Source organism: Dermacentor albipictus, chromosome 1 (assembly GCF_038994185.2).
Source record: "Dermacentor albipictus isolate Rhodes 1998 colony chromosome 1, USDA_Dalb.pri_finalv2, whole genome shotgun sequence".
Lineage (NCBI taxonomy): Eukaryota > Metazoa > Arthropoda > Arachnida > Ixodida > Ixodidae > Dermacentor > Dermacentor albipictus.
The window spans coordinates 467,372,872-467,386,957 of NC_091821.1; the positions used below are offsets into that span (position 1 = coordinate 467,372,872).

General features: G+C 46.2%; 1 protein-coding gene across 2 annotated transcripts in view; it reads left to right on the forward strand.

The window, feature by feature from the left end:
• Positions 1 to 7,018, forward strand: part of LOC139059401 (uncharacterized) — a 38,717-nt gene extending 31,699 nt beyond the window's left edge. For both annotated transcript variants that reach the window (XM_070537775.1, XM_070537778.1), the window contains one exon: positions 6,829 to 7,018. In XM_070537775.1, the coding sequence (XP_070393876.1) occupies positions 6,829 to 6,900 (72 nt within the window). In that variant the 3' untranslated portion in view covers positions 6,901 to 7,018. The remainder of the gene's footprint in view (positions 1 to 6,828) is intronic.
• The last annotated feature ends 7,068 nt before the right edge of the window (positions 7,019 to 14,086 follow it).

The following is a 14,086-nucleotide window of genomic DNA, read 5'->3' on the forward strand; positions in this document are numbered from 1 at the left end:
GATGAATTCCTAGAAAATATCATTCGGGCCACCTACAGCAATGCAGTCACCGAATTGTCCGCTGTTCGCATGTGCCTAAGTGAGTCCATAGCCATGGTGCGAAACGTCGCCTTACGCTCGATGCAAAACGGAATACGTGAACGCCTCATGCAGGAGCATGTTTGTTGCAGTGGCAATTATGCACACACTGGAGGCATACAGAAAGAAATTCAACAAGAGAGGACACAGAGTGAAAACTTGCAACAGGTACCACCTCACGCCTAGTGTAAACCACATCCTAATGAACTTACAGACGTTTTCTTTTTTTTTTGTTTTTTAAGGCGAAAGGCCTTTCTAGGCTCATGGTGAAGTTTGTGTCAGCACACCTGTCCGCCGAAGCGTCATCAAGCCATATGAACAGATTAAAAAATGAAAAATGGTTGATAGTGACAGTTGGGGTGAACGATAACGTTATAATAGAGCTCGGGAGATGTTAGTAATGACTAGTAATTAGTAATAATGGCTACTAATGATTTGTGAATACTACTAATGACTCCGACAGTACCAATATGTCTATCGATGGCTTGTAATGAACACAGTTGATTAGAAATCACTAGGAATGTCTAGTAATGAGTAGCAGTTACTAAAATGACTACTAATAACTACGAAATGACCAATATGTATAACGACGGCTTGTAATGACCACAACTGATTACAACTGAATAACAATGCTTACAAGACAGCAGTAAGGACTAAAAAATACTGAAATGACTTGTAATGACTAGTAATGACTATGAAATGACCAATATGCCTAACTATGACTTGTAACGACTACAACTGATTAGAAATGAGTAAAATGCTTAGTAATGACCAGTAATGACTAATAATGACTGAAATTACATGTAATGACACCAATGACTACGAAATGACCAATACGTCCAACGACGAATGGAGCAACTACAATTGATTAAAATGACAAAAGATGCTTAGTAATGAGCAGTAATGACTAATAATGACTGAAATTACCTGTAATGACTACTAATGACTACGAAATAACTGACATGTGTAACGACGACTTGTAAAGACTACAACTGCTTACATATCACTAAAGATGCTTAGGAATGAGTAGCAATGACTAATAATGACTAATAACTTCTAATGAACCATAATTAATCGTATATGACTTGGGATTAACGATATTATATGAGGTGAAGAGAAGAAGAAAAGGTTTGAGGTGAACAGAAGGAAAGAGAAAGTCAAAGAAGAGAAAGAGGAAAGGAAAGAAGAGAAAAAAAGAGGGAAAGAGAAAGAGGCAAATGACAAGAGGACGAAGAGTATGCTTTCGCCGTTCACCTCTTGCGAGAGGTCGTAAGAGACCCTGTAATTTTTTATTCTTTCTCGCTAAAGCTAAAAAAGTTTTGCGTATAAATGAACTTATACTTTGAGACTTATTTTTCTTGCGTTACCTAGCAACAAGCTAGCGGCACGCCAGACGCGCCATAAGCATGCGTCATTCGCCAGACATGCCACCGGAGCGAGCGAGGCCGGCTGCGCATGTGAAGGTCGTCTGTTCGGCGACCCGTCTCTTTTGGATGTAGCGTGTTTGTTCGGCTCCCGGCGTACTCTTGCGTTTCTTCTGCACTTCGACATGGCAGCACTGCACTATTGGACTACGGCAAGGTGAGAAAAGTTTTTTTTTTTTTTTTTTGACAGCCTGCGACGCATTTCAAGCAGTTTTGGCTTTTACGGCACGGAACCGAGACTTGTGACGCAGTTAGCGTAAAACACCTCGGCCGTGCTGGCGGAGTTCATTTGAGTTAATGAGCCATACTGGGAGTTGCTTCTATGAGTCCCAACATCATTATAACTTATTTCGATAGCTTTTGGGCACGCTCGCCGCACCCGGCGTTGTGGCGCAGTTAGGGAAAAGCAGCTCAGCTGTGTGGCGCAGTTAGTTTCGCGTGTATTGAATCTTACTGGGAAAAGTCCGTGACGCATACTCTGACCCCCAAAACTATCGTAATTCGTAACTTTTTGGGATACTTTTGAGGCACGCTCGCCATGCCTGAAGTTGTGTAGCAGTTAGCATAAAACAAGCCGGCAGTGGTGGCAGTTTATTTGGCGTGTACTGAATCTTAGTGAGGCAAGTCTGTGGCGCTTTCTATGGCCCCAGAACATACACCTTCTATCGATACTCACGCTTGTCGAAGACGCAATGAGCGATTGCCAATAGTGATAACACTGGAGTTTGTTACTTGCGCCGGCAAAACGCGCAGAAGAAGACGCCGAGGAGCTCAAAAACCAAGGAATAAAAAATTCTGTCTTCTCAACGACTGTAACCAAGCTTTGCAGCCACGCATTTCTTTTGAGTACGAGTAGAAGGCATTCTGCGAGCGTCTAGCATGGTCTGGCTGAGAGCCTATGTTATGGCCACGTCTGTGCATGTAGCGTACTATCGCGTTGGCTGGGGCCAAGATGTTTTGGAAACGCGCAGTCGCGCGTGCATTTGCGCTCTTAAAGTGCAGGAAGTAATGCCCAGGAATGGGGGAATGTTTGGAAGCCATATGTTTTCTTCATACTTTATAGTATGGCTTGGAAACAGTCGAGTATTTGCGACGCCATGTCTGTAAAAGCGAATTGGTTTTGTTTGTATTGTCACCCATTCGCACGTTTCCCTCCACACGCAGCATTCCTATAAGGGCTAAATACCAAAATGAAACGTGCTTATAATTTACATCTTTTTCTGCTGATGACGTCCGGTGGAGCTTCGTGCGGGAACTACTGCTGCTTACCTGGTGCCACAACGCTGGATGAACGCACAAAAAGCCCGAACGGGCATTTATATTGGTAGAAATAAACGTTTCCTCATTTACAAGGCGTTTTACGTCTACTTTATGATATAGCATGTGCATGGTACAGATTCAATGGAGGCTCATTAAGATCGTTCGCAATCATTTTAATAAGCTATACCACGTGCTATTGAGCAGCAGAATAAAAAAAAAGATGCACCGAGTAGCGCAGCGCATGGCAGCTAGCGTTCAAAACGCGCGCATAGAGAGAGAAAGAGAGAGAGAGAGAGAAATTCAACAGGAGCGGATACCCCCATAGAGTCCAGTGGCCGAATAGACTGTAGTGTGCTAAGCGGAGGAGCACCTTCCTGTTTTGGTTTCGTGCGCGCGCGTTTTGAATACCAGCTGGTACACGCCACGCCGGCTCGGTCGATCGGCGCGGTATCTTTTTTTTCACTCCTACTGCTGCACCAGGTGCGGCCTTGGCGCGGAATTGTTTTATTATTTAGTAAAAATGATTTCGAACGTTCTTTACAAGCCTCCACCAAATCTTCAAATTTCATAAAGTAAATGCAAGACGTCTTCTAAAATGAAATGTTTATTTTGCTCTATATAAATGCTCGTTCCGGGCTTCCTGTGCATTCGTCCAAAGTTGTGGCACCAGGTAAGCAGCAGTCGTTGCCGTACGAAGCTCCACCGGATGCCATCAGCTGAAAAGTAAATTTCAAGCATGTATCATTTTGGCATATTGACTTAACAGGAATATTGCTTGTAGAGGCGAAACGTGCGTAAGTGTTGAAAGGGCGGCATTACAGATAAATTCACTTTTACATACATTTCATAGGAATTCATTAAATAGGGAATAAAAACATCGGATTTGCAAACATCCCTCCCCGTCCAGGCATTATTTCCTGCCCTTCAGGAGCACTATTACACGGGTGACTGCGCGTCTCCAAAACAACTTGGCCACAATCGACGCGATGGTACGCGAGGTACACACAGGTGGCTACAGCACAGGCTCTCAGCCAGACCATGTTACACGTTCGCTCAATGCCTTCTAGTAGCACACAAGACACATTCGGGGGTGGAAAGCCTGTTTTCAGTCGCTTAGGTGACAGAATTGTGAAGTTCTTTGTTTTTGAGCTCCTCGGCGTTATCGTTTACGCGTCCTGCTGGTGGAAGCAACACGCTCCCGTGCTATCACTGTTGGCAATCGACCGTCGCGTATTCGACAAGCGTGAGTACCGAAAGAAGGTATATCGTTGTCGTTGAAGGGCCATAAAAAGCCTCACAAACTTGTCCCAGTGAAATTCAGTACACGCAAAACTAGCTGTATACCCACGGCCGGCTTGCCTTTTCTAACAGTTTCACAACCCCAGGCGCGGCGCGCGTGCCTCAAAAGTATCCCCAAAAGTTAAGAATTACCATAATTTTGGGGCTCAGAGAATGCGTCGCGAACTTCTCCCAGTAAGATTCAGCACATGCGAAACTGCGGCACAGAGCAGAGCAGCTTTTCGTTAACAGCGGCACAACTCCAGGTGTGGCGCGCATACCTCAGAAGCATCCCAAAAGTACGAAATACAATAATGTTGGGGGTCAGGGAAAGCGCCACTAGCTTGTGATTCAGCGCACGCGAAACTGTCACCACGGTCGAGGTACATATCGCTAACTGCGCCACATAGCCGGGTGCGGCAAGCGTGCACAAAAACCACCGAAATAAGTTACAATAACGTTGGGGCTCATAGAAATCGTCGCAAACATTTCCCAGTACGAGTCATTACCTCAAATTAACTGCGCCGGAACGGCCGAGCTGTTTTGCGCTAATTACGTCACTAGTCTCGGTTTTGTGCCGAAAGCCTAAATTTGCTTGAAATGAGTCGTAGACTGTCAAAGTTTGTCACCTTTCCGTAGTCCAATAGTGCAGTGGTGCCATGTCGAAATGCAGAAGGAACGCAAGAAAACGCCCGGAGCCCAACAAACTGGCGACATTCCAAAGAAACGGGTCGCCGAACAGACGAGCTTCACATGCGCAGCCGGCCTCGCTCGCTTCGGTGGCACGTCTGGTGCATGACGCAACATATGGCGCGTCTGGCGTGCCGCTAGCTTGTTGCTACGTAACGCAAGAAAAATGGCTCGCGAAGTATAAGTTCATTGATACGCAAAACATTTTAGTTTTAACGGGAAATATTAAAAATAAATGAAGCACCTTCAAGTTCATTTCACATTCTTTTTTTCCGATGCTCGCGCCAAGTAACGGATGGGATTAACACTAGGCGTGACGTGTTTCCTGTTGCCAGTTTTTGCCGAGTGTCCCCTCTTGTTGAATTTCTTTCTCTATGACACGCCCGCCGAAAACCAAAACCGGTAGGTGTTAATACCATCCGCTTGGTGCGCTAGAGTCAATTCGGCCGCTGGGCTCTCTGGGAGTGTCCGCTCTTGTTGGATGTATATTCTCTATGCTCGAGGTGCATTCGCGCCGTGGCGCCGCTGTTTCCGCACCGTCATGCTTTCCCACTGACGGTGCATGCATGGCTCGCGCACCGTTGGCTAGATGATCCGAGAGAGGCGCAGTGCATTTGGCCCCGAATGAATGACTGAAACCACGTTAATTCCACCCTCTAATGCGCCGAGGGCACGGCGGGGAAAGGGAGGTGCTCTGTGAACGACAAATCGGAGTGGACGCACTATCAACGCTGCACTCAATAGGCTCACTGATGGAGTCAAGGCAGTGTTCCGCCTTCCACTGATGGCATGAGCGTGGAGCACAGGCACAGTATAAGTTCACTACACTAGCGGAGAACTTTCAGCTGTTCCTTTTTGTTTCCCGCGAGTAACTTATATATTTCGTGTATTTTATTTCGTTATCGTTTCATGATCTTAACCTCTGTACTCAGAAATGCCTCTTCAATTGAAGCCCGCGCTTGACTTAAGTGACGCCTCTCGTGAACACATAAAGAAAACGCAATGACCGTCTTGGGCGCGTACGCACCAGACGTCATTTATCTGAAGTGAAGCACGGCCTTCAATTTTATGATGCATTTCCAAATACCAGGGTCAGTATCAAGCGTGCGCTTATGTATTAGTCGTGGGAACTAATAAAGAAAAAAACCGTTCAAAGTCACTGCTTGTCTTCGTCGTTTCCTGTCCTTATCTCGGTGTGGGCTCTATTTCACAGCTACAGCATAGACGTCGAGCGAGTGATAACGCGTGGCCATAGAGTTTGCGACAGTAATTACTAGAGGGAACTCTTGCGCTGCGATGTGGCTTCTCACGTTCTTGTGACTTCGTTTATGCACTTTACCTGCCTTCGCTGTCCTAAATTTCAGAGCAATCAATACTTTTCAAACTTCATAACACTAAGCTTAAACACACGCAGAATCACTACTAATTGCAGCGGTTCAGCTTGTCGAGGGGGACAAATCAAAACGCACCAAGCTTCTCAAAGCGCACGGCGTTTTATGCCGCTTGTCAGTTCATGCGTCCGTGGCGTTATGGTTTCAATATCGAGTTTCTGTACTAGAGGTCCTGTGTTTGAATCCTGCCAACGGGCAATTTTAATCGTGTTTCTTTAATTATTTATTACAAAGTACTATGTTGAAAATTCTGTGTTTACAAAGTCACGGAGCCGTTTCAAGGCAGAAACGCGAAGTTTAGGCACATGCATGTGCCTAAACACTCCCATTCTGGCTGAACCGTATGCGCGTGGCAACATTCCCCAACTGAATTTCAACTAAAATCCTGAAGTGTCTTCCAAAGCACCCCTTCAATGTTTTTCCTCTGCAGGAAGCCGCACTACTGGCCTGATGAAAGCAAACTTGATAAGCGTTAGAATCCTTCCTGTCAGGCAGCATGATTTGCACATGGTACACATGCGCTGACGTACGTGTACATACAAAGTAGCGCGATTTTCGCTAGCACCTACGATGGGAGAAAAAATATATGTAATGGAAAGACAATCCTTGTAAATGTGCTTGTTAAATTTCGGATAACTCCTGAGCGCACTTCTTCGAGTGTGTAGACTACGGTGACAACTACAGCCCCTGTTTTCTCTACTTTGCAGCTGTCTATCCTTGGCAGCGTGTACCAGACGTACAGGGTCTACGTGGCGAACCCCAATTACCGGGACACGTAGTGACACGCCTACGCACTTGCGCCTTCTCAGAGGACATCCTCCCCATTGTTTCATCTTTAAGCTATTCTGATCATACAATAATATTCGTTTTATATATTATATCAATGTGGATACGCTATTCTTCGTTTCTATTGATTTTCCCTCTTAGTAAAATATAGTCAGCGAAACCGGAGGGAGGCTGCCAGCCCAAAGGAGGGGCAGGCGCGGTCGACCAAAGGGAATAGTGCGGCCGCGGCCGAAGTAGAGGTGCCACACGCCGCGAAGACGTCATGGCCGCGTCACGGTAACGCCTCCCTAACAGGGAAAGGCTAACCGTTCTGCAGGCAGTCACAACAAAGTTTCTTCACTCACTCACTTACTCATGTCCCATGCGCTAAATTCTCACGTTACTTCTAGGCCGCTATACTGCTCGTGCCAAAGAATGACGCGTGCACTTGCCTTTCTGCAGACAATGAAACTTTTAGGTGATTGTGAAAATGCTGCTTATTTACACGTTCTCGGATGCATGCTATTATGATGGTGAGGTCAAGCTTACGTCTCAGCTGTCTGTATCGATCGAAACCTTTGCGCTTATTAGACTATCGCTCCTTCGCAGTTGTCGTATCTTCAGCAATGGAGTCCCGGCCACGGCGCCCGCATTTTGATGGGGGCGAAATGCGAAAACGCCCATGTACTTAGATTTAGGTGTGCTTTAAGATCCCTAGGCGGTCGAAATTATTCCGGAGTCCCCCTCTACATTGTGTCTCATAATCAGCTCGTGTTTCCGGGGCGTAAAACCGAATAATTTATTATTTTAGTAAGGGAGAACGTTTGTCTCTGTTGACGGTTAACTTAAATTTCTTTCAGGTGATTTACCGTGTCTCTTAAGCTTCGTCCACCGTTTGAGTTTAGTTTGCGTCACCGCGATTGCAAGAGCAATCGTAAAGCCACGGGTGGGTCGAATTAAGGAACAATTGTAGGCATTCGTGTTTCATTGGCAGCACCTCTCACACAGGGCGGCTGGCCAACCGTGCTGCTTCAGTTTCCTTTCCTCTCGCCTTTTCTAATCAGTTGGGCCAGCTTAGAAATTGCATGGACTCTCCTGACAAAACTGCGCTGATGCGGACGTGCCCCGCAGTGAGTTGTGGCTTCGTGAGAGGCGGTTCCCGCGCAGATGTAGTGTCGGAGGCCGCGTTAACTTGGCTCTGGAAACTCATAGTGGCTGGAAGCAGCAAGACGCGATCACTTGTCGCTGCGGCCTCGCTTCGTAATTCCAGCGTTCCTACAGCGAGTTTAGCGTCAGTGAGATGTGTTCTTGTTTGGCTTTGTGCACGACACCAAGATTGTTCAGTTAACAAGGATGCGAAGCGTTACTGTAGTGTAGACTGGCAATGATAGGTGCAGCTGCTTAATTATAGATGTCAGGTTATTTGCTTTCGCAATCACTGCTTAGCTTTTCGGGCAAAATTGTGACATTTCTTTTACTGTTATCAGCTGGTTTGTCTAGGCTGACATAGTGACCAGGATAATTAATGTTATCGTTGCGCAGAGTTGAAATTATTACAACTTGTCTTTTGATGATTGTAGCTCAGCAAGTTTGTATAAAGCCACAAAGAAGCAAAGTTGCTGTCAAAACCAGTAAATTGCTGTCAAAAGTGAAGGTTGTTAACATGCGCATGGTGGATAGTAATTTTGGTGCATATTTCTAACACATTTTTCGAGAATGCTTTACAGCCATGCTGTGTTCATGCCATCAGCCTGGTGTCATTTTGGGTCGACATCATTCTTCGTTGATAATCAGCACAAAAGACAGCCCACAGAAATCTGCTAATTTTCTTAGTACCTGCGATCTTAACAGTGAATTTTCGTGCCTGCGACCACTGGAACCGATCCTGCAGGATGACGAGTAAATTTCGTAGCGTACCCGTGATGTCTTCTGCATCTGCAACCATGAATGAAAGGCTGCACCCAGCGTGTGGTAACTTCCTTATGGGCCGACGTACGTGTAAACTCTGTATCAATTTTCGTCTCTCTGACTGTTCAAGTAAGTCCACAGAAATGCACCACAAATTTTCTTAGTACATGTGAACGGCAATGTAATTGTCTGCGACCGCTGAAGATAGCCTGCAGCAAGCCTTAATAAAATGTCTATTCGCCCAGATACCTGTGACCTTTCAGAGGTATTAGTATCTGCTGCCATGGAAGAACACCTACGCTCTGCCTGTGGTAACTTCCATCGAGGCTGTCTAATACCTGTAAACTGTTCTGATTCACTTGTGTTTGTCTGGGACCGCTGAAGTAGGCCCGCACAAATCCTCTGTTAACCTTTAGTACGGGTGAACTCGTACAGGGCATTACTGTGACTATGACTGCTGAAGCGAGCATGCTACAAGCCTTTAGTTACTTGCGTAGTCGCCAAGGTAGCTGTCACGCCTTCAGCAATATTTGACTGCGACCACGGAAAGGTCACATTCAGCTTCTGTTTACTTGCTTGGAGGCTTTCGACCCTGTGAACCCCTACGGTGAATTTGTGTCTGTGACCACTCAAGTACAGTAAGCATCTTGTAACTTCTAGTACCTGTGAAATCAGTTTGGTTTTGTGCTGAAGCAAATGTCTCGTAACTGCTTTTGTACCTGTGAACTCTCCAGTAATGTTCATAACTCCAGTAATCTCATAATGTTCGTGTATGCAACTGATAAAGTGTTCCTATATAATGTTATGAATGCCCAGTGTATCCATGAAATATTTATTAAAGTTACTGTGTGGCAACACTGAAGCAGGCCCAAAGAAAGTCGGCGGAAGCTTCCCTTATGGCTAAGACACCTCTGAACTTTCCGGCGTATATTGCATTTACGTGCTTGCGACCACTGAAGTGAGCCAGCCCGCAGTATGCCTCGTACTAACTTCCTTTGTACAGCCCATTCTTGAAGAGGGCTTTTAAAGTTATAATACTGGCCGAGGTGTATCTGCAAAATATTCATCATCATCAGCCTGGTTACGCCCACTGCAGGGCAAAGGCCTCTCCCATACTTGGACAACTACCACGGTCATGTACTAATTGTGGCCATGTTGTCCCTGCAAACTTCTTAATCTCATCCGCCCACCTAACTTTCTGCCGCCCCTTGCTACGCTTCCCTTCCCTTGGAATCCAGTCCGTCACCCTTAATGACCATCGGCGTTCTCCGCTCCTCATTACAGGTCCTGCCTATGCCCATTTCTTTTTCTTGATTTCAACTAAGATGTGGTTAAAAGGTAAACAAAACCCGGGGCACTTCGCCGACCAAATAAAGATTTAAAATAAAAGAAGACGTTTCGGCTCCCACACGGGAGCCTTGCTCACAGGTAAAATAAACAAAGGTCGGCGAAGTGCCCCGTATTTGCTCGGCGAAGTGCCCAGGGTTTTGTTCAGCTTTTAACCATGTTTCATCCCGACCAGACGGGCTTCCGTCAAACACTGAACTTCATCCACTAAGATGTCATTAACACAGATTTGTTTCCTCAACCAATCTGCTCTTTTTTTATCCCTTAACGTTACACCCATCATCTATCCATAGCTCGTTTCGTCGTCCTCAATTTAAGTACAACCCTTTTCGCAAGCCTCCAGGTTTCTGTACGTACGTGAGTACTGGAAAGACACAGCTGTTACACACTTTTCTCTTGAAGGATAATGAGAAGAGTGTATAACAGCTGTGTCTTACCACAGCAAAATATTATCTCAACTGAACTCGTCTCGTCACTACACGAAAGGGTCAATGTTTGCTCCCGTGACCCTTCCCAGAATTTGTTATGGATACAGAGCGCATATGCTATATAAATGGGTCAATATACAGCAGCTGTTTCTGTCTATGTATGACCACTGAGCTAGTCTCAAATAATTTCGTGAATACCTAATGTAGTTGTGAAATCTTTAGCATAATTTGTTCTAGTGTGTAGCTTCTAAATATGGCCTAAAGAAAGGCTCTGTTAACTTAAAGTGGCCAACATATGTGAACTGTTCAGCAAATTTCGCATTGATGTGCCTGCGACCACGAAAGTGAGCCCACCGCAAGCCTCATGGTAACTTTGATAGCGGCCCCACTGCGAATTCCTAAATTTTCTTGATACCCAAAGTGCATTTGTAAACAGTTTAATTCATGCACGCTCTTAATAACCAAGTTGAGTCATAAACAACTCCTAATGTCAGAGCTTGTATGACGAAATTATTGAGTTTTATTTGTTTCCATTGATGCGCTTTACTGAAAATTGGCGAGTGCATTTGTGAGTTGAACTTTTGACCTACCTGCAACTGTTTCATTGAAATAAATGCTGTATACTTAATAAGAGCGTAAAATGATTCATCAGCCCGCAGAACTCAGTTCTGTAGCATGGTTCCTGTTAGCACGAAAAAAGTGTAGCATGCATGTCTATATGTTTTGATTTAATTCAGTTTTATGAAGTTGTATGTAATGTATTAGCTTACCGTAGCAGTTATGTATGTGCACAATGCTTAGTTACACTGCATCTTTCTTTAGCGTGCTTTGAGATGCGGTGGGCTGTATATTCCTGGCCTGTCTCCTAGTGCCTTTGAGTAACAAAAATGTTTGGTCGCCTTATTGGACCACTGAGATGGACCTTCAAGAGCCATGTAGTTCCTTTTCATCGCTGCCCCACAGGCCAACACATGTCTGCCAGGCCAGCTTTGCCATGTCGGCCAGGCCAAGCTTTGTTGAAGGTATGTAAAACGCAGCAGGCCTGCTGCACTGCTGGGGAACATTATGAGGAAAGTCCATATTATAGCGCATTGAGACACGTGTCACGTTTTGTTGCAATAACATTTATATGAACCTTCAATGGAATCTTTCACCGTAGTCGATGATTGCCCCTGAAAACATTGATTTCCTTATTTTTATTAGGTTTTCTTAGTATCGTTGCTCACATTATCTGTACACTTTCGAGTTGCGTCAGAATGTTACTGCCTGCTGGGGATATATGTCTAGGCGTGTTCGTGTTCGCATGGTCCAGCCTAGAGTACAGAAGCAGCTGAATTTTGCCCCCGTGACAGGGGTATGGGTACGTTCCAAGTGCTAGGCGGCGCCCTGTCTTTCGGACCCCTAGCGCCATCTGACGAATAGTTGCTCGAATTGGGTAGGACTACTCAGGGCGTAAGCAGCTCGCGCTGCGCGTTTGGAGGCCTGTATGACGCTAGTGATGGCGCGAAATAGCGTGCCATATTGATTTTAGCCGGGTTTCGGGAATTAGTAGATCTTGACAGCCTTTTTCGTGAAAAACATTCTAAGAAAGAAAGTTGTCTATTTGAAGTGGGGCACGTCTACGACGTGAGGAAAGTGTTGAACTCGCACTGATCGAAGTGACTGCTAGGTGTATTCCGCAAACAAAAAATAACGCACCAGCGAGATGCGTGAAGCTCAGCGTAAATTACTTCGTTACCTTCGGTGCGGACGCATGGAATTATAGATGTCATTGATTCTTGAAGATCAGTGATAGCAGAAAATCTTAGTAGGGAGCTGTGATTACCGTGCTGGCATCGCAGGGAAGTGCAAGCACGGCGCAGTAGTTTCCCTGTACATACAGGACGGTAAATGCGGATCCAACACATCTCATCCAAGAACGTGGGGCGTACGAACGACTCGTAAGACCTACCCGAGGTATAGTAACGTTGCATTCCCCAAGCACAAATAAAGGCGAGGAACTTACCAGTTGTGTTAGACTACGCTGGGAAAACTTTTCCGCCCAAGTTACTGGGAGTGCGATACTTTTATGTTGTTGCGATTTTTCAGTGCGTGCAAAGGAGGTTCCAATAAACCACGTCGTCAAATATTTTGGTGATCTCAACTGCCCGTTAGTTGACATGCTGGGTGTAGAAGGATGTATGCCAGCTGAGCCAGCTGCAACCCTTCCTCGTAGCTCTGAGCAAGCACTGGCGCTGTTTAAATGGGAGAGGATTGAGAAAGATTTCCCCAGCTTTGCTGCAGTACAGTGAGGAAACAAGCTACTTTGTTTGCTACATATCCCGGTACACACTGCACGTGTCCCGCTGCGTCCATCATTGCTGTAAAAGCAACGAATTCAGCGTTAACGAACTTGGCATAACGCCGGAACATAAAACAGCCGTCGGACGAGCGCGATCCAGTGTTGACGCATGCTCTGCTTCATACGTTCGGCTCGGAAACTTGAAAATTTGTGTTCCTCGTGAGTTGGTGTACGTGCTGTTGCAGCTCACTACGCAACAGCTCGGGTTGCACTTGGGCATTGCTCAGAAAAGGCAGCAGCTACGCGTGAAACAGTGCACAGACAGGCTTTCCGAATGCAAGCGGGCCGGTCGGTATCCTGCCGAGTGCACGCTCGCCGCCGCGAGGGGCGCCCCAGTAGGCGCGTGAACTACATTCGTAACCTGCCTATAAGCGCACAGGTTAGACAGCTTTGCTTGCTGGAACGTACTGTATCACAGCTATGCATAAACGTCCAGCTTGTGCTATCGTTTTCCCACACGCCGTATCAGGGTAGTATCTGTCGGTGCGGGGCTTCTGCAGCGAAGCACCGCGTCCCTGTGTGCGTGTGAAGTGACATCAAAGAGAATCGAAGAGATAAGTGCATTGCCGTAACTGTCTCTCACAGGAGGACACCTCAACAGCACTGCACGGGGAAAGGGGTGTGGGGAGAAAAAGATGAAGAGAGGAAACAAGGCGGCAAAAAAAAAAAAGAATGCGGGGCTCACAGCCGCGCTTTCAGTTGCGTCGTACTGCAAAATTCAAGTAGTGACGCAAGCGCACTCTTGACGATAGACGAGTGAGCTACAAGAAAAAGCAGCACGTTGGTCGTGTCCTCGCATCGCGCAAACATGCATTCGCGTGTTCATTACCAGAACGCCAGCTGAGAAGCTGCTGTGAAACGCTGATTGCACTGGCGCAAGGAGGGCCCGCATAAGCACCATGATTTCTGCTGTGTCTAGACACAGGAGCTACGTGCTGATATGGGTGCTGCACACGCTGCAGCTCAACGCCAAGGCGCCGAGACGTGGCATTACGGAAACAGGAGGTTAAGGCTAAGCAACAATGCCTTTAATACCCTGAAGTTTGAAAGCGGGAAGCAGACGCACACGTCGGGCCCGCTGTGAGCATGCCGTAGTACTGGTACGCGAGGCCGACGCAAGGCTACAAAGCCGACAAGACCCTCAAGTTCTAAGTGAGTGAGTGAGTGAAAACTTTT